The 24,047-nt window shown below is 39.1% G+C and overlaps 1 protein-coding gene across 3 annotated transcripts in view; it reads right to left on the bottom strand.

The window, feature by feature from the left end:
• LOC106602987 (neurexin-2) overlaps window positions 1-24,047 on the bottom strand; it is a 326,762-nt gene that overhangs the window by 215,481 nt on the left and 87,234 nt on the right. For all 3 annotated transcript variants that reach the window (XM_014196088.3, XM_082974431.1, XM_014196093.3), the window contains one exon: window positions 11,369-11,389. In XM_014196088.3, the coding sequence (XP_014051563.1) occupies window positions 11,369-11,389 (21 nt within the window). The remainder of the gene's footprint in view (window positions 1-11,368; window positions 11,390-24,047) is intronic.

Below are 24,047 nucleotides of genomic sequence, written 5' to 3' on the forward strand. Positions count from 1 at the left end.
ACTCCTGTGGCGGGCCGGGCGCATGCATGCTGACAAGGTCGCCAGTTGTATGGTGTTTCCTCCGACACATTGGTGCGGCTGGCTTCCGGGTTAAGCAAGCAGTGTGTCACGAAGCAGTGCGGCTTGGCGGGGTCGTGTTTCGAGGGATGCATGGTTCTTGAACTTTGCCTCTCCCGAGTCCATTTGTTGACATCCCTGTCAGTGAGCATTTCTCCTTTGCCAAGATAATCCATCCACCTGACAGGTGTGGCATATCAAGAAGCTGATTAAACAGCTTACTGTCCCCAGCACAAGGGGGGGCAAAAGGCCACTCTAAAATGTGCAGCTTCGTCACACAACCCAGTGCCACCGATGTCTCATATTGATGGAGTGTGCAATTGGCATGCTGACTGCAGGAATGTCCGCCAGAGCTGTTACCCGATAACTGAATGTTCATTTCTCTACCATAAGCAACCTCCAATGTTGTTTTTGGGAATTTGGCAGTACATTCAACTGGCCTCACTACCACAGACCAGGTGTAACCACGCCAGACCAGGACCTCTACATCTTCACCGACAGGATTGTCTGAGACCAGCCACCCGGACAGCCCTCCCAGGCCCACCCATGGATGCGCCCCTGCCCAGTCATGTGAAATCCATAGATTAGAGCCCAATGGATTTTTTTTAATTGACTGATTTCCTTATTTTACATTTACATTTAAGTCATTTAGCAGACGCTCTTATCCAGAGCGACTTACAAATTGGACTGTAACTCAGTAAAATCGTTGAAATTGTTGCATATTACGTTCACTTTGTCATTATGGGGTACTGTGTGTAGATAGGTGAGATTATTTTGTATTCAATTTAATCCATTTTTAATTCATGCTTAATATGAGGAATAAGTCAAGGGGTATGAATACTTTCTGAAGCACTGTAAATCTTGCTTTCATTTTAATCCTGAAACTTTTTCCATTCTCTTGCTTGTGCCTGTCGTTGTTTTCCTGTTAACGTGACGACCGCGGAAATGTTTGCAATGACCAGTCAAACCCAAATGGACTCAATGGAATATGATGTCTTTCCATTGCATGTCAAAGAATGCTAAATCTTCATCAGGGATTTAACGCATCGTCTCGACACTTACATCACAAGAAAGAGACGCAAAATTACTTTTTATTGATGGGTGTACATTTTTTGTGGAATTGGAAAATTATTCATTTAATACAGTTAAGAGGTTTACGAATTAGATGCGCTGAAATGAAAGCAACTTCCCAAAATGAACACTCGGATTAAAGTGGTATTATGTTTTATCACGCCAAGAATGTAAAGCATGTATAGACAGGTGTAATCTGGAGCTAAGCTTGTTGATTTTTAATCCGAGGGTATCCTGCTAATGACACACTTGTTGAATTATGCAACAGAACATGACAACAACAGTAATTAATGAGGCCGTCTTAGACAGCGCAGATGAGTGCAGGTAGGCCCCCTAGACAGAGCAAGTTTTGTGGTTTCAGCCCTGTTCCACCCTGTTATGTTAATGCATTCATATATGCAAATACTCCCGGTGTATTTATGCAAATTAGGCCAATATAATTTGGGGGAAAAAATACCTTACACCATTAGAAAATGTATGAGTGAAATTTGACAATATATTGAATACCTATTTTCCACCAAAATCCCTGAACTCTGTTATATGCTATTATTCAGTCAATATCTGATGTATTCAAATAAAATAACACGTTTGGAATATCTTCATCCATTGTCCAACTATTGCATTTATTCCAATTGTTTTTAAAACCTTTTAACAAACTTGATGACCGTTGCTAATTTGAGTTGAGGTTGGAAACTTTCCCATCTTTGCTACACCTCATTTGGTATCCAGCAGCAGCACAACTCACAGATGAAAGCCATGGCATCAGGAAATGCCTTGCGTGTAATGACTAGTGCAGGTCATGGTAGTTGTTGATGTAATGAAAAACAGATGATTAAAAAAAAAGCATAGCCTATTGCCTCTAGCAATGTTTCTGTGATTTTGCCACCCACGCCTCATTTCCTGTCCTGTCCTGTCCTCTCGTTATCAGACACATACAAGTGTGTCAATGCCTTTCTGTACTATTGCACCCACTCACAAGAAATGGTCTGGCAAACTTAGACATATTTACAGGTACATCTCTGTCTTGCAAAACAAATAGTACAAACTCCACTACCAACCATTTGCTATGGTCTGATGGAAGAGACAATGCTTAAAAAGTAGATATTTGAGAAAAGTCTGTCTCTTTCCAAGGTGTAGCCTTCACTGAGGACGGAGGTTCAGACTTACTGAAATGTTCTACTAGGCTCATAAATACACAAACATGCCCTTGTATGACAAGAATTTAAAGTGCAGATCCAATGTAAGACAGTCAGAGTATGCCGTGTTTTCATAATTACCCAAATGTTTATGCAATTCTCACTGCAGAAATGGGGCAGGCGTTGTCAGAATACATTCAACATAATAAAAAAAATGTACTGCTATTAACTGTCAAATAAAAGGCATGCCATCTTACCAGATTGCAATGATTCAGCTGCATAGAGAGAAGAAAAAACGGTCAAATGTGGTTATCCTTCAACGCCTACTCCATCCACTCAAAACAGCCATGTCTGCATTTTGAATACTTTCTATATACTCTATGCAGTCTCAAAAAACCATGGCTAATGGAAATAAACAAGGTTAAAGATGATTTTAGTACAATGACCTCATCCTATTTGTGCACCAGTAGCAGACAACCCACACTGCTCTTTCACTATTAGCAAAATGACCTCACGGTTAGCAGAAGAGTCATTGTGCCAGGATCCCAAAGTAATGGTAGGTCAAAAGCAGGGGTGAAAGTATATTTCATTTCTTACCGGTATGGGACACCCAAGCGCGCCTACACAATTGTGTTAATACTACATAAATGACAGGGTAGCATACTCTGCTGACACTGACCAACTGATCGATACAAACCATGTTGTCTGATCCATATAATCGGCCTACGAAAAGTGGAGACACAAACACAATATGACGTCCGTCTGACCTGGAGGAGGAAATGATTGTCCAAAAACAAACAAAAGTGGCAGTGACCCAGTGAATATGCACAATGTTCTCCGCTGGTGGCAATAAGATAGCTTTATTGAGCAAACAGTAGCCTAAGAATTTTGATAACTTAAAGGCAGATGAAAGAATTTTCATTGTCATCTCTTTACAGCAATAGCCATTTGCTTTCCAAGCAGTTTTTCCGCAATTTGTATTTTAAAATATTGCGATATTCCTGGCTGGGTCTCTGCTTTTCATTGACAGTCGCAACTCAACAATCACCTATTTGGTATTTGCTGCCCGCGCAGGCTCTTCCGACTGCAGGCTATGCGATTATAATTTTTTTTTTTAAGAAGTTAGTGATTCTATGGCCAATTTATCTACAGACAGGAGTAAGCTAATTAGGCTATATCATTTTGGCAATTTAATTCAATTTACTTTAGGGAAAGCTTCCCTTAGCCTCATCCTCATGGACACGCCGCCTATGCCTTTTATAATGTGCTATACACACAACCAGTCGTGACATTTTCATCTGATTGTCAAATAATCACTTAACAAAGGTGCTCCTTGTGGCTACATTCGTTCACTCACTAAATAATTTCAGCATCCAAACCCCAACACTGCGCACCCTCAATCTGATGAATGGAAAGAGACATCAGTTCCAAAACACCTACATGTACTGTAATGCCATTCCGTGATTGTCATTAGGGCTCCACTTGTAGCCTGAAATGATGCGTCCAATGTTATCCACGTCCACTCATCTCCGCCTTGTCCAGGCGCCTCTCGCCACTCATCTCCGCTTTGACAAAATGTAAGTGTTCTCCTCAAACCACACCATTTGGAGCGTATACCAACCGGTTCCCAGTCAACTTTCTCATTTTTAATGCCACTGACATGCAGTAATGTTGAATAATGGTGAAATTGCCTATAGTTTTTGCGGCATGTTGTAGCCTATTAATTGTGATAGGCTAACATTTTAACGGGTACGGCGTTACCCCCACTATTTATTTTGCCGGCACGCCTTACCGGAACGTATCGCCTTACTTTCACCCCTGGTCAAAAGTGTACACAAATGTGAACGGACAGCCACAGCATGTGAAGTACACACACCAGTTCTCAGCTGTCCTTTACCCACGCCTCGTTTAAAAAAAATGATTCATTCATTTTAGGTCATATTGTGCACACACTGTGTGATGTGAATCATACGGTAGATCCCCAGAGGAATTGATACAATACACAGTGTAGAGTACAGAAACATGTATGGATATCTACCTCTACATGAAATGCAAATGTCCATAAAAGCTGCTTCGTTCATGATTTAAACCACTTTCTATTTTGCTAGTACACAAAAGGTTTGATGGTATCAGTGATAGGAGTGATGGTATAGACTCCATTCAAACTATTTCAGCTCAGTAATTGGCAGTCAACAGGAGGAAACCATGTCATTATGTCGCTTAGTTTGTGAAGGTGTTTGGCCCTGAAATGAATGCCTGTGTTGGCTAGCTAGCAAAAGAGAAAGGAAGTATTGCGAGACTGTTAGAGCCGGTGACGGCCAGAGCACAGTGTCTCTCACACTGAGCTGTAATTGTCAATTCTTTGACTGAAAAAACAACCTGTTGCCATGGCGTCTGGATGAATAATTTGATCAGCAAAGCTACATTTATTCCTGTCTGAAGCAAAACAGTAAATCGTGTACAGGTACAACTTTATTAAAGTAATTTTTTATGTCGAGCAGAATTCTCGCTTAAGACTCAGTGTTTATCAGTTAATATTGTTTTCCGTTTATTTCTTTTAAAAGAAGTAAACCTAAAGATGTAATTGATAAAGCTTATCTGAAGAGTATTGTCTACATATGAACTGTTGTATGTCAGTTCGTATCAGGCACATCATCTAGAGAGTGCAAACAAATACTGCATTCAACTTGTCCATGAATAATTCAAAGTTTCTTAATTTGGCTACAATATGTTCATGAACATTGATTTAATTAACTTTCTGGTGGTCCAGTCAGCTCGCTTGCCTGTCGCCCTTCTGCTTGTCAGTCTGTCTAGCTGCGACTGTACGGCTGATTTTCTCTCAATGCTTTGTGCTAACCAGTAGTTCCTATAGATTGCCTTCTTGTTATGCTATTAAAGTACTCTTGGTAAAAACCTCCTTCTGTTACCAGGAAACCTTGAAAATAACTACACCTGTGTATAATTCATGTAAGGGTCTGAAAGCAGCCATCATGTTTATTTGTACTGTAAAAACTCAATTTGATCTGTTTGCTTTATATCTGTCTGGCCTTTGGACAGGCATGTCTGAGCTCTAAGTATATCTGCATCCTAAGGGCATGCAGATTAGATGCATGTGTGCAGCACAGCCATGCATAATTATGCCTGGAAAATGCAGTTGCTCAAAAATATGAATTTAACAAACTACCTTTTCGAAACCACCAAACTTTTTTGATAAGCAAACAAACTAAAAATCATGAACTCTTACATTATTGGGGTAATTGTGTGAATATTGAACATTGTACATATTATCCTATTTCATCTTGATTTAATTGTATTGTAATGGAAGAGAACCGGAGTGTATGTGTACAGAAGAAGCAATATGCACTCTGTTGTAATCACTGATTTCAGTCTCCCAATGCATTTCTCAGACAGACTGAATAGCAAGCAGCCAGTGACCCCAACTGTAATCACACATCTGAAGCACGAGGCATACATGCTCTATTGACAACCAAATACCAGTTTCTCTCTTGGAGAGGGTCCCATAAAAACCGAACCGATCAAACACTGTGGGCATGAAAGCGTTACCTTTGTGAAAGGCCGAAGAGGTCAAAGGTGATGTTCCAGTTGCTGGCCAGAGGTCAGGACAAGGTTTGACGGACAAGGTTGGAGTGACGTGGGCACAGATAGTACAACATGACAGGAAGCAGAAATGAAAGTACAAGTAAATAGAATAGGGAAGAGGAAGTGAAATGTCAGTGCAGTACAGTAAAAAGTATTAGAGGGCAGGGAGATGGTTTGAGCAGGTGGTTGAGGGAGAAAAGAAAACCAACAGACCCCGTACCTTGGCGGTTTGACTTCATGTGCGCCAGACCTTGAGGGAAAGAACAGAAAAAAGGAATAGGGAAAACAGGAAGGTCATAAAAATGCCCGGGAAGAAACAAAAGCATTGTCACAACGTTGGACTGCAGTTTGTGACAGACATCCTGGGATAGGTACGGATGTCAGAGTTCAAATCAAACTAAAACGGAGGAGGAAATTAAAGAAATAAAAGACATACACTGTTTGAGGGGGGAGAGCGGGATAAGAAAAAAAAACATCTCAATTGGTGCAACCCCCGAAGGTAGTTGCTCACCCAGATGTTTTTTTTCCTAATGGAACACACACTCTTACTCGTAAGCAGACAGCTTTCTCAGATTAGAATAGGGTTTTTTTTTTGTCACTTTTCCAAATTCACATCTCGTTCATATGAAGTTCTCCAACGTTCTCCAGTGTAAAACTGCATACAGATCAAAATGAATACCGCAAATATATACCTCGAACACTGCATGCAACAGGGACACAAACCAGTCCCTTCAATAGGATAAAGCCAGTGAGGACTGTATCCTTAACTAGATTCAGCGTTACAACATAAGCAGGCCCAGGGCCAGGGAGGGCCATAACAATCAATAACCCAGGGTGTGAGAGGCATAATGTGACAGCTTTACTGCAGTCATAGTGCTGCAGTTGTTGGCAATGGAAGAATACATCATATGCAAAACACATTCATAAAATACAATGGAACTCAATAAACAGGAGCTCAGTAAACTGGAACACTCCGAATCTGTGGACACCACAAAATCAATTGTAAACAAATAAGCCAAGGGCCTTGTGGCTTGCCGCATGAATGTGGGCATTTAGTAATTAAAATGGACCTGTATTGTGTTAGACAAGAAATATGGCTGATTGAACAAGGCTTTAATTGACCAAAGATAACATTTTGTATCACACAATTACACCATCATCTGCATGACCTACAGCAGGAAATTAAGTGAATTGTTAATTAAAACAACTCGAAAAATGACCCGGTAGAATTTTTAAAGGGATTTCTTGCATTCATTCTCTGACAGTTATCCTTTTCGTTGAGCTCAGTCTCAACACCTTCATGGTGTTGCACAATGCTTCTTTCATTGGAGATGCAATTTTTTTCCTTATAAAGAATATAACATTTATGACATTTTAACACTTTTAGAGATCAAAATGGTAACTCAGCGATGTTTCTCTCCCTGGCATTTTGGCAGTTTTTGCGATATAATATATATTTTTTCAGCTCAACAAAGCTCATGCACGCATTGTCATTTCCTGTACAGATTTATCAAAACAAATAGCATTTCTAAAAAAAAACATTTAGATAAAAAACTGTGAACCCAATTGGATGAAATAAAACACAACCTTTATATGTGAAGGACATTTCCACCAGTAATGGACAGACATTAAATCACTCCATCAACACTTAGTAAATAAAACGTGTTGACAGAGAGAACTGCACTTTTCAGAAGAGAATGGTTCTCTTTGTGAGAACTGTTGGAGGAAATTGGCCAATTTCACTGAGGAATGAGATGTTATCGATCATCTAATCAGAAACCCCGCCAGAGAGCTTTAGACCACGCACCAGGTAACACGGAATAAGCTGTACACACGTACCGTTATATACCTACGCATTCATTGACCTTTCGCGGGGTAAGAAGAAATGAGGTCAACTCAATACCCTTAGGCTGGATGACCGCGCTTATACCAGAGAGCTGAGCAGAGCCAGACATCATCAAAGACACAAGAGGTTTGTCATCACTGATATATTTAGTTTCTTTAATGAGATAAACATCACCAGCTTTATTTTTTTTCCTTTTGAAGTGCCAAGCCTCACTGTGGTGGATGTGTCTTGTGCATTAAAATACAGAGCTGCCCAATTTGTGTTGGCATAGCAACAGGCTCTCATGTCCCCCCCCCCCCCCAGTATGACGTTGATCATGCTCCCCTTTTCTCCATTCCTCCCCGTTTTCCTCGGGATGGTGTCTGTTTCTTTGTCAAGGTAAATTATTTCACCTTAATTTCAGACATTGTTGTAATTACAATTGATCTTATGAAAACAACATCAACTGGTTGTTAGCGGTAGTGAAATTGTGGGGAAATATTTATTAAAGACCATTTTTATTGCTTTCAACCTTCCCTCGTCACAATGAAATAGAAGACTAACGCATGTCTATGAATACATTTACAGTAAATCTGTGAAGCAATAAAATGACCGCTAAATGCTAATCTGTTTTACCGCTGGCTATGCTCCATAAAATGAACAATCAAAACGATGGCGAACAAGCTATTAATGTCATTAATGTCACAAAACATACTTAATTAAAGGTGTTCTATGCAGTTAAGTAGATTTTCTTGTGGGTTTTAAAGAATATTGCAACAGGTAGGTTTTTTTTCAACGAGCATTCTATCATTTTCAATTTCTCTCAACTTTTTCCTCCATTACTACTATATTCAGGGCTGTTTGCAGGTGAAATTGTTGCACAGAGAAACTTTACCAGGATGAAAAATGATCTGTGAAACATGTTGCTGTTGTTTTGTTTGTTCATTTGTAACTGATTTTGTTTTAACAGTGACAATGCAGAACGCTTCATTTCATCAACGATTAACAACATCGCAGATCAACATTCATTTGTACAACTCAGCTTTGCCTCAGAACACAATGGCACTAAAATCACATATTGTCAACAACATCATTTTCAGAAGTACATGAGTGGACTATAAAATTACCATCTGTGAAATGACCTCTAAGCCTTTACATTTACTGCATGAGAATATTCAGAAGAAAAAGAAAATGCTTAAAAGGGTTAGGATTTAGCTTTTGCTGAGTTTGTTTTTCCATGAAGTTGCAGTGCTTTGAAGGAGAGTATTCTTATGAGGGGATTAAGTCAAGGTCAGTGGTGCTTAGAGCTCCCTGGCCATCATCGGCAGCAGTAGCAGCTGTGCCCTGTCCTGTCCTCTCGTTTGAAGATGTCTGTGCTGAGGATCCACATGCTCCCTCTGTATTCTCACAGGGTCAGGGTCACCGTAGGTGGGTCATTCACACCATTACACTATCAACTATCCACACTACCGTATCACATCGTAACCAAGTAACAAGGAACAAAATAAGGGGAGGGGAGAGGAACCAACTATGTAATTGAAGTAATTCTCTATGATTTGAAGCTAGAATCGTGTCGTTTGTAGATGGTAGTTTGCATAGTTCAATAGTGTAACGCATTAACACACACACGCTATTAATACACAGAGGAAGCAGAGGTGAATCTTTTATTTGTGTGTACAACTGTATGTGAAGGATTATCTGCTGGTGTTCTACACTCATGCGTGGATGCAGGTGTTGGGAGTCTTCTCTTATCTCCCTCTCACAGACACAGTTTTGCTCACAACACATCAGAGAATGCTGCACTCCACGTCTCTTGGCCTGAAAAGCGTGCCCCACCTTGGTCCCCCCTCCCCCTCCATCCAGGTAACCTAGGCTCAGTGACAGACAGGGACAGACAGACAGACAGACAGACAGAAGTTCCAACGACTTACAGTCCCAGATGTGTTCATCTGTTACTTAGGAGTTCTCTTTGTGAGACATGCCATCTGTACTCGAGCCCTCAGTGCAGCTAAAATATAGCACTGAGGTTACTAGTTTTAAATGGGTTTTTGTTCATCTTTTGTACCGGCAGCCATCTAGGTCCATTGATATAGCGACTACAAATACTTCCTGCTAGATGTCACATTGCATTGCTCCTGGGATGAAGAATAAAGAGAACTAACTAGTCAAGTGTCATCTTTGTTTTCATGCATTGTGCATCGGGGACGGTACGCAGGCTCCATGTCAAAGCTTTAATCCAATAAAGACTCTAATGCTTTCTCTTTGCAGCATGTCATTTAATAATGCTCGCCTTTTGCTGTGAGCGTGGTCATAGCATCCTTGCTCATCACAAGGGGAGTTAAGAGTGATTAAAGGCAGGGGTTGAAAGCGGACCCTTTTGAACTGAAGCCTTCCACTCATCCTCATCATCATCCCATGTGGGGTCTGGGTATAGCCCTCCGCATCACAACCGGCCCCTGCTTACGAATCAACAACCAGTCCGCTCTATTAGATACTGACAGTACAGTGTTCCATAAGAAAACACAATGAATAATCTGTACGATTTAGTCAGGACAACGGTTCGGAATAGAATACCATTGAATGAGAACATTTGTATTCAAGCGCATCAACGTTCTCAGCTACTGTACTGTATGCACAGTGCTGACTGTCAAAATATGTGGATATTGTTGCATGCTGTGAAAGTGTTACTGAAAATAAAGCCTTCCTTACTGCTGTGCAGTCATTTACACTATACACGTGTACAGAGCAGCAATATTAAATAGCAGGTGTTGGTAGTCTGTTCTGGTGAGCAGCAGCAGTGATTTATAACATGCAGAACCCCAGCACACCCACAGCTGGACCCCTGAGCCTGTTGACTTCTCTGGCACAACCACCAGAGCTCCTCCTAACAGGCCTGATGGGTGTCTCTCCGCCCGGCCGCTTAACTCACCGGGCTCCCCCACATCCACGTTCAATCTTCATTTACACTGTGTGTTTTACTGAAGAGCGATTCTATTTGTTTTTATTGTGATGTGGTTAAACAGAGTGTGAATGATTACATTATGAGAGACAAATGGGGGTTTTCCTTCAGACAGGGGCAAGTAATGCTCTGGGAAATATTTCATTCTTCAAGCAAACAATTCCATTAGTGCGTAATCACAGTGCCAATCTTTTGACAGTGTGATATACTGCCCTGATGTCAATGGCTTGGTAATCAACCATCTTAATAGCTGGGTTATTGTAGATGGGAGCTATAGTTAACACACAGCGTCGCACTGATCACGGAGACGACATCCCTGTTCTGTGTCTGTGTGAGTCTCACAGAGGAAATCACAGTGTCAACAAAGCAACGCAGACTCAATTTCATGCAATTAACTGTTGTGTTAAAGATAACTGTTAGCTCTTCAATCGTTTACGGACATCTAAGTCAAAGTCAGGGCAAAGTCGGAGCTGATTACTGGCCACATTCATTTCCCCCCCAGTTATGTGTAAACTTCCTGCCACCTTCATTCCGTCACAAAAGGTACACCTTTGTAGATGAAGTATTCATCATACAAGGACAATATGTACACTTCTGTTCAATTTAGGAATCAGAACCACAGTCCAAACCACCCAAAAAAACACTGCAGTTTGTTAACTCCATAGACTGAATACAGTTTTATTGTGAAGCAAAAAAGACGAGAAAAAAAAAGGGTCTTACCTTCCTCTGCTTTCTGGATAGCTGTATGGAAGTAGAGAAGACAGAGAATCATTAGTATTGGTGACTGAAGAATATTGAACATCTAGAAATGAAGAAAGATCAGCATCAAACAGTTAATGCTAATCTCTTGGGCCTAATTACAACACAGAGTAGCCTCTCTAATTACAAAACATACTGTAGGACTCTAATTACAACACATACAGTAGCCTCTCTAATTACAACACATACAGTAGCCTCTCTAATTACAAAACATACTGTAGGACTCTCTAATTACAACACATACAGTAGCCTCTCTAATTACAACACATACAGTAGGCCTCTCTAATTACAACACATACAGTAGACTCTCTAATTACAACACATACTGTAGGCCTCTCTAATTACAACACATAGAGTAGCCTCTCTAATTACAACACATACAGTAGCCTCTCTAATTACAAAACATACTGTAGGCCTCTCTAATTACAACACATACAGTAGCCTCTCTAATTACAACACATACAGTAGCCTCTCTAATTACAACATATACAGTAGACTCTCTAATTACAACACATACAGTAGTCTCTCTAATTACAACACATACAGTAGGACCTCTCTAATTACAACACATACAGTAGGACCTCTCTAATTACAACACATACAGTAGCCTCTCTAATTACAACACATACAGTAGCCTCTCTAATTACCACACATACAGTAGTCTCTCTAATTACCACACATACAGTAGGACCTCTCTAATTACAACACATACAGTAGCCTCTCTAATTACAACACATACAGTAGCCTCTCTAATTACAACACATACAGTAGCCTCTCTAATTACAACACATACAGTAGCCTCTCTAATTACAACACATACAGTAGCCTCTCTAATTACAACACATACAGTAGTCTCTCTAATTACCACACATACAGTAGGACCTCTCTAATTACAACACATACAGTAGCCTCTCTAATTACAACACATACAGTAGCCTCTCTAATTACAACACATACAGTAGTCTCTCTAATTACAACACATACAGTAGGCCTCTCTAATTACCACACATACAGTAGCCTCTCTAATTACAACACATACAGTAGCCTCTCTAATTACAACACATACAGTAGCCTCTCTAATTACAACACATACAGTAGGCCTCTCTAATTACAACACATACAGTAGGACCTCTCTAATTACAACACATACAGTAGGACCTCTCTAATTACAACACATACAGTAGGACCTCTCTAATTACAACACATACAGTAGACCTCTCTAATTACAACACATACAGTAGGACCTCTCTAATTACAACACATACAGTAGGACCTCTCTAATTACAACACATACAGTAGGACTCTCTAATTACAACACATACAGTAGCACTCTCTAATTACAACACATACAGTAGTACCTCTCTAATTACATCACATACAGTAGACCTCTCTAATTACATCACATACAGTAGACCTCTCTAATTACAACACATACAGTAGCCTCTCTAATTACAACACATACAGTAGGACCTCTCTAATTACAACACATACAGTAGGACCTCTCTAATTACAACACATACAGTAGGCCTCTAATTACAACACATGCAGTAGGACCTCTCTAATTACAACACATACAGTAGCCTCTCTAATTACAACACATACAGTAGCCTCTCTAATTACAACACAAACTGTAGCACCTCTCTAATTACAACACATACAGTAGACTCTCTAATTACAACACATACAGTAGGACCTCTCTAATTACAACACATACAGTAGGACCTCTCTAATTACAACACATACAGTAGCACCTCTCTAATTACAACACATACAGTAGGACCTCTCTAATTACAACACATACAGTAGCCTCTCTAATTACAACACATACAGTAGGACCTCTAATTACAACACATACAGTAGGACCTCTAATTACAACACATACAGTAGCCTCTCTAATTACAACACATACAGTAGCCTCTCTAATTACAACACATACAGTAGCCTCTCTAATTACAACACATACAGTAGCCTCTCTAATTACAACACATACAGTAGTCTCTCTAATTACCACACATACAGTAGGACCTCTCTAATTACAACACATACAGTAGCCTCTCTAATTACAACACATACAGTAGCCTCTCTAATTACAACACATACAGTAGTCTCTCTAATTACAACACATACAGTAGGCCTCTCTAATTACCACACATACAGTAGCCTCTCTAATTACATCACATACAGTAGCCTCTCTAATTACAACACATAGAGTAGCCTCTCTAATTACCACACATACAGTAGTCTCTCTAATTACAACACATACAGTAGCCTCTCTAATTACAACACATACAGTAGCCTCTAATTACAACACATACAGTAGCCTCTCTAATTACAACACATACAGTAGCCTCACTAATTACCACACATACAGTAGCCTCTCTAATTACAACACATAGAGTAGCCTCTCTAATTACCACACATACAGTAGTCTCTCTAATTACAAAACATACTGTAGGCCTCTCTAATTACAACACATACAGTAGCCTCTCTAATTACAACACATACAGTAGGACCTCTCTAATTACAACACATACAGTAGGACCTCTCTAATTACAACACATACAGTAGGACCTCTCTAATTACAACACATACAGTAGGACCTCTCTAATTACAACACATACAGTAGCCTCTCTAATTACAACACATACAGTAGGACCTCTCTAATTACAACACATACAGTAGGACCTCTCTAATTACAACACATACAGTAGGACCTCTCTAATTACAACACATACAGTAGGACCTCTCTAATTACAACACATAAAGTAGGACTTCTCTAATTACAACACATACAGTAGCACCTCTAATTACAACACATACAGTAGGCCTCTAATTACAACACATGCAGTAGGACCTCTCTAATTACAACACATACAGTAGCCTCTCTAATTACAACACATACAGTAGCCTCTCTAATTACAACACAAACTGTAGCACCTCTCTAATTACAACACATACAGTAGACTCTCTAATTACAACACATACAGTAGGACCTCTCTAATTACAACACATACAGTAGGACCTCTCTAATTACAACACATACAGTAGCACCTCTCTAATTACAACACATACAGTAGTCTCTCTAATTACAACACATACAGTAGGACCCTCTAATTACAACACATACAGTAGGACCTCTAATTACAACACATACAGTAGGACCTCTAATTACAACACATACAGTAGCCTCTCTAATTACAACACATACAGTAGCCTCTCTAATTACAACACATACAGTAGCCTCCCTAATTACAACACATACAGTAGCCTCTCTAATTACAACACATACAGTAGCCTCTCTAATTACAACACATACAGTAGCCTCTCTAATTACAACACATACAGTAGCCTCTCTAATTACAACACATACTGTAGGCCTATCTAATTACAACACATACAGTAGGACCTCTAATTACAACACATACAGTAGGACCTCTAATTACAACACATACAGTAGAACTCTAATTACAACACATGCAGTAGGACCTCTCTAATTACAACACATACAGTAGCCTCTAATTACAACACATACAGTAGGACCTCTAATTACAACACATACAGTAGGCCTCTCTAATTACAACACATACAGAAGGACCTCTCTAATTACAACACATACAGTAGCCTCACTAATTACAACACATACAGTAGCCTCTCTAATTACAACACATACAGTAGATCTCTAATTACAACACATACAGTTGGATCTCTCTAATTACAACACATACAGTAGCCTCCCTAATTACCACACATACGGTAGACCGCTCTAATTACAACACATACAGTAGGCTCCTCTAATTACAACACATACAGTAGGCTCTCTAATTACAACACATACGGTAGGCCTCTAATTACAACACATACAGTAGGCTCTCTAATTACAACACATACAGTAGGCTCTCTAATTACAACACATACAGTAGGCTCTCTAATTACAACACATACAGTAGCCTCTCTAATTACAACACATACAGTAGCCTCTCTAATTACAACACATACAGTAGGACCTCTCTAATTACAACACATACAGTAGCCTCTCTAATTACAACACAAACAGTAGCCTCTCTAATTACAACACATACACTGGGACCTCTAATTACATCACATACAGTAGGAGTTCTCTAATTACATCACATAGAGTAGGCCTCTAATTACAACACATACAGTAGTACCGCTCTAATTACAACACATGAAGTAGGACCTCTAATTACAACACATACAGTAGGACCGCTCTAATTACAACACATGAAGTAGGACCTCTAATTACATCACATACAGTAGGACCTCTAATTACAACACATACAGTAGCAGCTCTCTAATTACAACACATACAGTAGCACCTCTCTAATTACAACACATACAGTAGCCTCTCTAATTACAACACATACAGTAGGCCTCTCTAATTACAACACATACAGTAGGACCTCTAATTACAACACATACAGTAGCCTCTCTAATTACAACACATACAGTAGCCTCTCTAATTACAACACATACAGTAGCCTCTCTAATTACAACACATACAGTAGCCTCTCTAATTACAACACATACAGTAGGCCTCTCTAATTACAACACATACAGTAGGACCTCTCTAATTACAACACTACAGTAGCCTCTCTAATTACAACACATACAGTAGGACCTCTAATTACAACACATACAGTAGCACTCTCTAATTACAACACATACAGTCAGCCTCTCTAATTACAACACATACAGTAGGCCTCTCTAATTACAACACATACAGTAGGCTCTCTAATTACAACACATACAGTAGACCTCTAATTACAACACATGCAGTAGGACCTCTCTAATTACAACACATACAGTAGCCTCTAATTACAACACATACAGTAGGACCTCTAATTACAACATATACAGTAGCCTCTTTAATTACAACACATACAGTAGGCCTCTCTAATTACAACACACACAGTAGGCCTCTCTAATTACAACACATACAGTAGCCTCTAATTACAACACATGCAGTAGCCTCTAATTACAACACATGCAGTAGCCTCTAATTACAACACATGCAGTAGCCTCTAATTACAACACATGCAGTAGGCCTCTAATTACAACACATGCAGTAGCCTCCCTAATTACCACACATACGGTAGACCTCTCTAATTACAACACATACAGTAGGCTCTCTAATTACAACACATACGGTAGGCCTCTAATTACAACACATACAGTAGGCTCTCTAATTACAACACTTACAGTAGCCTCTCTAATTACAACACATACAGTAGCCTCTCTAATTACAACACATACAGTAGGCTCTCTAATTACAACACATACAGTAGCCTCTCTAATTACAACACATACAGTAGCCTCTCTAATTACAACACATACAGTAGGCCTCTCTAATTACAACACATACAGTAGACTCTCTAATTACAACACATACAGTAGGACCTCTCTAATTACAACACATACAGTAGCCTCTCTAATTACAACACATACAGTAGGCCTCTCTAATTACAACACATACAGTAGACTCTCTAATTACTACACATACAGTAGGACCGCTCTAATTACAACATACAGTAGGACCTCTAATTACAACACATACAGTAGCACCTCTCTAATTACAACACATACAGTAGCCTCTCTAATTACAACACATACAGTAGGACCTCTAATTACAACACATACAGTAGGACCTCTCTAATTACAACACAGAGTAGCCTCTAATTACAACACATACAGTAGGACCTCTAATTACAACACATACAGTAGAACCTCTAATTACAACACATACAGTAACCTCTCTAATTACAACACATACAGTAGGCACTCTAATTACAACACATACAGTAGGACCTCTCTAATTACAACACATACAGTAGGCTCTCTAATTACAACACATACAGTAGACCTCTAATTACAACACATGCAGTAGGACCTCTCTAATTACAACACATACAGTAGCCTCTAATTACAACATATACAGTAGCCTCTTTAATTACAACACATACAGTAGGACCTCTCTAATTACAACACATGCAGTAGGACCTCTCTAATTACAACACATACAGTAGCCTCTAATTACAACACATACAGTAGCCTCAATAATTACAACACATACAGTAGCCTCTAATTACAACACATACAGTAGGCTCTCTAATTACAACACATACAGTAGGATCTCTCTAATTACAACACATACATTAGCCTCCCTAATTACCACACATACGGTAGACCTCTCTAATTACAACACATACAGTAGGCTCTCTAATTACAACACATACAGTAGGCTCTCTAATTACAACACATACGGTAGGCCTCTAATTACAACACATACAGTAGGCTCTCTAATTACAACACATACAGTAGCCTCTCTAATTACAACACATACAGTAGACCTCTAATTACAACACATACAGTAGCCTCTCTAATTACAACACATACAGTAGCCTCTCTAATTACAACACATACAGTAGGCCTCTCTAATTACAACACATACAGTAGCCTCTCTAATTACAACACATACAGTAGGCCTCTCTAATTACAACACATACAGTAGCCTCTCTAATTACAACACATACAGTAGCCTCTCTAATTACAACACATACAGTAGGACCTCTCTAATTACAACACATACAGTAGCCTCTCTAATTACAACACAAACAGTAGCCTCTCTAATTACAACACATACACTGGGACCTCTAATTACATCACATACAGTAGGAGCTCTCTAATTACATCACATAGAGTAGGCCTCTAATTACAACACATACAGTAGTACCGCTCTAATTACAACACATGAAGTAGGACCTCTAATTACAACACATACAGTAGGACCGCTCTAATTACAACACATGAAGTAGGACCTCTAATTACATCACATACAGTAGGACCTCTCTAATTACATCACATACAGTAGGCATCTAATTAAAACACATACAGTAGGACCTCTCTAATTACAACACAGAGTAGCCTCTCTAATTACAACACATACAGTAGCCTCTCTAATTACAACACATACAGTAGCCTCTAATTACAACACATACAGTAGGACCTTTCTAATTACAACACATACAGTATCCTCTCTAATTACAACACATACAGTAGGACGTCTAATTACAACACCTAGTGTAGGCCTCTCTAATTACAACACATACAGTAGCCTCTCTAATTACATCACCTACAGAAGCCTCTCTAATTACAACACATACAGTGGGCCTCTCTAATTACAACATATACAGTAGCCTCCCAATTACAACACATACAGCAGCCTCTCTAATTACATCACATACAGTAGGCCTCTCTAATTACAACACATACAGTAGGCCTCTAATTACAACACATACAGTAGCCTCTCTAATTACAACACATACAGTAGGCTCTCTAATTACAACACATACAGTAGGCCTCTCTAATTACAACACATACAGTAGGCCTCTCTAATTACAACACATACAGTAGGCTCTCTAATTACAACACATGCAGTAGGCCTCTAATTACAACACATACAGTAGACCTCTAATTACAACACATACAGTAGGCCTCTCTAATTACAACACATACAGTAGGCCTCTCTAATTACAACACATACAGTAGGCCTCTAATTACAACACATACAGTAGGCCTCTCTAATTACAACACATACAGTAGGCTCTCTAATTACAACACATGCAGTAGGCTCTCTAATTACAACACATACAGTAGGCCTCTAATTACAACACATGCAGTAGCCTCTAATTACAACACATGCAGTAGCCTCTAATTACAACACATGCAGTAGCCTCTAATTACAACACATGCAGTAGCCTCTAATTACAACACATGCAGTAGACCTCTAATTACAACACATACAGTAGACCTCTCGAATTACAACACATACAGTAGACTCTCTAATTACAACACATACAGTAGCCTCTCTAATTACAACACATGCAGTAGCCTCTCTAATTACAACACATACAGTAGGCCTCTAATTACAACACATACAGTAGGCCTCTCTAATTACAACACATACAGTAGGCCTCTCTAATTACATCACATACAGTAGGACCTCTCTAATTACAACATATACAGTAGCCTCTCTAATTACAACACATAAAGAAGGACATCGAATTACAACACATACAGTAGCCTCTCTAATTACAACACATACAGTAGCCTCTCTAATTACAACACATACAGTAGCCTCTCTAATTACAACACATACAGTAGGCCTCTCTAATTACAACACATACAGTAGCCTCTCTAATTACAACACATACAGTAGAACTCTCTAATTACAACACATACAGTAGGCCTCTAATTACAACACATACAGTAGGCCTCTCTAATTACAACACATACAGTAGGCTCTCTAATTACAACACATACAGTAGGCTCTCTAATTACAACACATACAGTACGCTCTCTAATTACAACACATACAGTAGGCCTCTAATTACAACACATGCAGTAGCCTCTAATTACAACACATGCAGTAGCCTCTAATTACAACACATGCAGTAGCCTCTAATTACAACACATGCAGTAGCCTCTAATTACAACACATGCAGTAGCCTCTAATTACAACACATGCAGTAGCCTCTAATTACAACACATGCAGTAGCCTCTAATTACAACACATGCAGTAGGCCTCTCTAATTACAACACATACAGTAGGCCTCTAATTACAACACATACAGTAGCCTCTCTAATTACAACACATACAGTAGGCCTCTCTAATTACAACACATACAGTAGCCTCTCTAATTACAACACATACAGTAGGCCTCTCTAATTACAACACATGCAGTAGCCTCTCTAATTACAACACATACAGTAGGACCTCTAATTACAACACATACAGTAGCCCCTCTAATTACAACACATACAGTAGGCCTCTAATTACAACACATACAGTAGGCCTCTCTAATTACAACACATACAGTAGGACCTCTAATTACAACACATACAGTAGCCTCTCTAATTACAACACATACAGTAGGCCTCTCTAATTACAACACATACAGTAGGCCTCTCTAATTACAACACATACAGTAGCCTCTCTAATTACAACACATACAGTAGGACCTCTCTAATTACAACACATACAGTAGGCCTCTCTAATTACAACACATACAGTAGGACCTCTCTAATTACAACACATACAGTAGCACCTCTCTAATTACAACACATACAGTAGGACCTCTCTAATTACAACACATACAGTAGACCTCTCTAATTACATCACATACAGTAGGAGCTCTCTAATTACAACACAGAGTAGCCTCTCATTACAATACATACAGCAGCCTCTCTAATTACAACACATACAGTATCCTCTCTAATTACAACACATACAGTAGGACCTCTAATTACAACACATACAGTAGAACCTCTAATTACAACACATACAGTAGCCCTCTAATTACAACACATACAGTAGCCTCTCTAATTACAACACATACAGTAGCCTCTCTAATTACAACACATACAGTAGCAGCTCTCTAATTACAACACATACAGTAGGCCTCTCTAATTACAACACATACAGTAGACCTCTCTAATTACAACACATACAGTAGGACCTCTCTAATTACAACACATACAGTAGCCTCTCTAATTACATCACATACAGTAGGACCTCTCTAATTACAACACATACAGTAGGCCTCTCTAATTACAACACATACAGTAGCCTCTCTAATTACAACACATACAGTAGGACCTCTCTAATTACAACACATAGAGTAGCCTCTCTAATTACAACACATACAGTAGGCCTCTCTAATTACAACACATACAGTAGCTCTCTAATTACAACACATACAGTAGCCTCTCTAATTACAACACATACAGTAGCCTCTCTAATTACAACACATACAGTAGCCCTCTCTAATTACAACACATACAGTAGCCTCTCTAATTACAACACATACAGTAGCCTCTCTAATTACAACACATACAGTAGCCTCTCTAATTACAACACATACAGTAGCCTCTCTAATTACAACACATACAGTAGGCCTCTCTAATTACAACACATACAGTAGGCTCTCTAATTACAACACATACAGTAGCCTCTCTAATTACAACACATACAGTAGGCCTCTCTAATTACAACACATACAGTAGGCCTCTCTAATTACAACACATACAGTAGGCCTCTCTAATTACAACACATACAGTAGCCTCTCTAATTACAACACATACAGTAGGCCTCTCTAATTACAACACATACAGTAGCCTCTCTAATTACAACACATACAGTAGCCTCTCTAATTACAACACATACAGTAGCCTCTCTAATTACAACACATACAGTAGCCTCTCTAATTACAACACATACAGTAGGCCTCTCTAATTACAACACATACAGTAGGCCTCTCTAATTACAACACATACAGTAGGACCTCTCTAATTACAACACATGCAGTAGCCTCTCTAATTACAACACATACAGTAGCCTCTCTAATTACAACACATACAGTAGCCTCTCTAATTACAACACATACAGTAGACCTCTCTAATTACAACACATACAGTAGCCTCTCTAATTACAACACATACAGTATGCCTCTCTAATTACAACACATACAGTAGGCCTCTCTAATTACAACACATACAGTAGGCTCTCTAATTACAACACATACAGTAGCCTCTCTAATTACAACACATACAGTAGCCCCTCTAATTACAACACATACAGTAGCCTCTCTAATTACAACACATACAGTAGGCCTCTCTAATTACAACACATACAGTAGCCTCTCTAATTACATCACATACAGTAGCCCCTCTAATTACAACACATACAGTAGGCCTCTCTAATTACAACACATACAGTAGCCTCTCTAATTACAACACATACAGTAGCCTCTCTAATTACAACACATACAGTAGGACCTCTCTAATTACAACACATACAGTAGCCCCTCTAATTACAACACATACAGTAGGCCTCTCTAATTACAACACATACAGTAGGCCTCTCTAATTACAACACATACAGTAGGCCTCTCTAATTACAACACATACAGTAGCTCTCTAATTACAACACATACAGTAGGCCTCTAATTACAACACATACAGTAGCCTCTCTAATTACAACACATACAGTAGGCCTCTAATTACAACACATACAGTAGCCTCTCTAATTACAACACATACAGTAGACCTCTCTAATTACAACACATACAGTAGCCTCTCTAATTACAACACATACAGTAGACCTCTCTAATTACAACACATACAGTAGCCTCTCTAATTACAACACATACAGTAGCCTCTCTAATTACAACACATGCAGTAGGCCCTCTAATTACAACACATACAGTAGACTCTCTAATTACAACACATACAGTAGCCTCTCTAATTACAACACATACAGTAGGACCCTCTAATTACAACACATACAGTAGCCTCTCTAATTACAACACATACAGTAGGACCTCTAATTACAACACATACAGTAGCCTCTCTAATTACAACACATACAGTAGCCCTCTAATTACAACACATACAGTAGCCTCTCTAATTACAACACATACAGTAGCCTCTCTAATTACAACACATACAGTAGGCCTCTCTAATTACAACACATACAGTAGCCTCTCTAATTACAAAACATACAGTAGGCCTCTCTAATTACAACACATACAGTAGCCTCTCTAATTACAACACATACAGTAGCCCTCTCTAATTACGACACATACAGTAGCCTCTCTAATTACAACACATACAGTAGGACCTCTAATTACAACACATACAGTAGCCTCTCTAATTACATCACATACAGTAGCCCTCTCTAATTACAACACATACAGTAGCCTCTCTAATTACAACACATACAGTAGCCTCTCTAATTACAACACATGCAGTAGGCTCTAATTACAACACATGCAGTAGTCCTCTCTAATTACAACACATACAGTGGGCCTCTCTAATTACAACACATACAGTGGGCCTCTCTAATTACAACACATACAGTAGCCTCTCTAATTACAACACATACAGTAGGCCTCTCTAATTACAATACATACAGTAGCCTCTCTAATTACAACACATACAGTAAGCCTCTCTAATTACATCACATACAGTAGGACCTCTCTAATTACAACAAATACAGTAGGACCTCTCTAATTACAACAAATACAGTAGGACCTCTCTAATTACAACACATACAGTAGACCTCTCTAATTACAACACATACAGTAGCCTCTCTAATTACAACACATACAGTAGCCCCTCTAATTACAACACATACAGTAGCCTCTCTAATTACAACACATACAGTAGCCACTCTAATTACAACACATACAGTAGCCTCTCTAATTACAACACATACAGTAGGACCTCTCTAATTACAACACATGCAGTAGGACTCTCTAATTACAACACATACAGTAGGCCTCTCGAATTACAACACATACAGTAGGCCTCTCTAATTACAACACATACAGTAGGCTCTCTAATTACAACACATACAGTAGCCTCTCTAATTACAACACATACAGTAGCCTCTCTAATTACAACACATACAGTAGGCCTCTCTAATTACAACACATACAGTAGGCCTCTCTAATTACAACACATACAGTAGGCTCTCTGATTACAACACATACAGTAGCCTCTCTAATTACAACACATACAGTAGCCTCTCTAATTACAACACATACAGTAGCCACTCTAA

The sequence above is a fragment of the Salmo salar genome, chromosome 04, assembly GCF_965601325.2.
Source record: "Salmo salar chromosome 04, fSalSal1, whole genome shotgun sequence".
In the NCBI taxonomy this organism is placed as follows: Eukaryota; Metazoa; Chordata; class Actinopteri; order Salmoniformes; family Salmonidae; genus Salmo; species Salmo salar.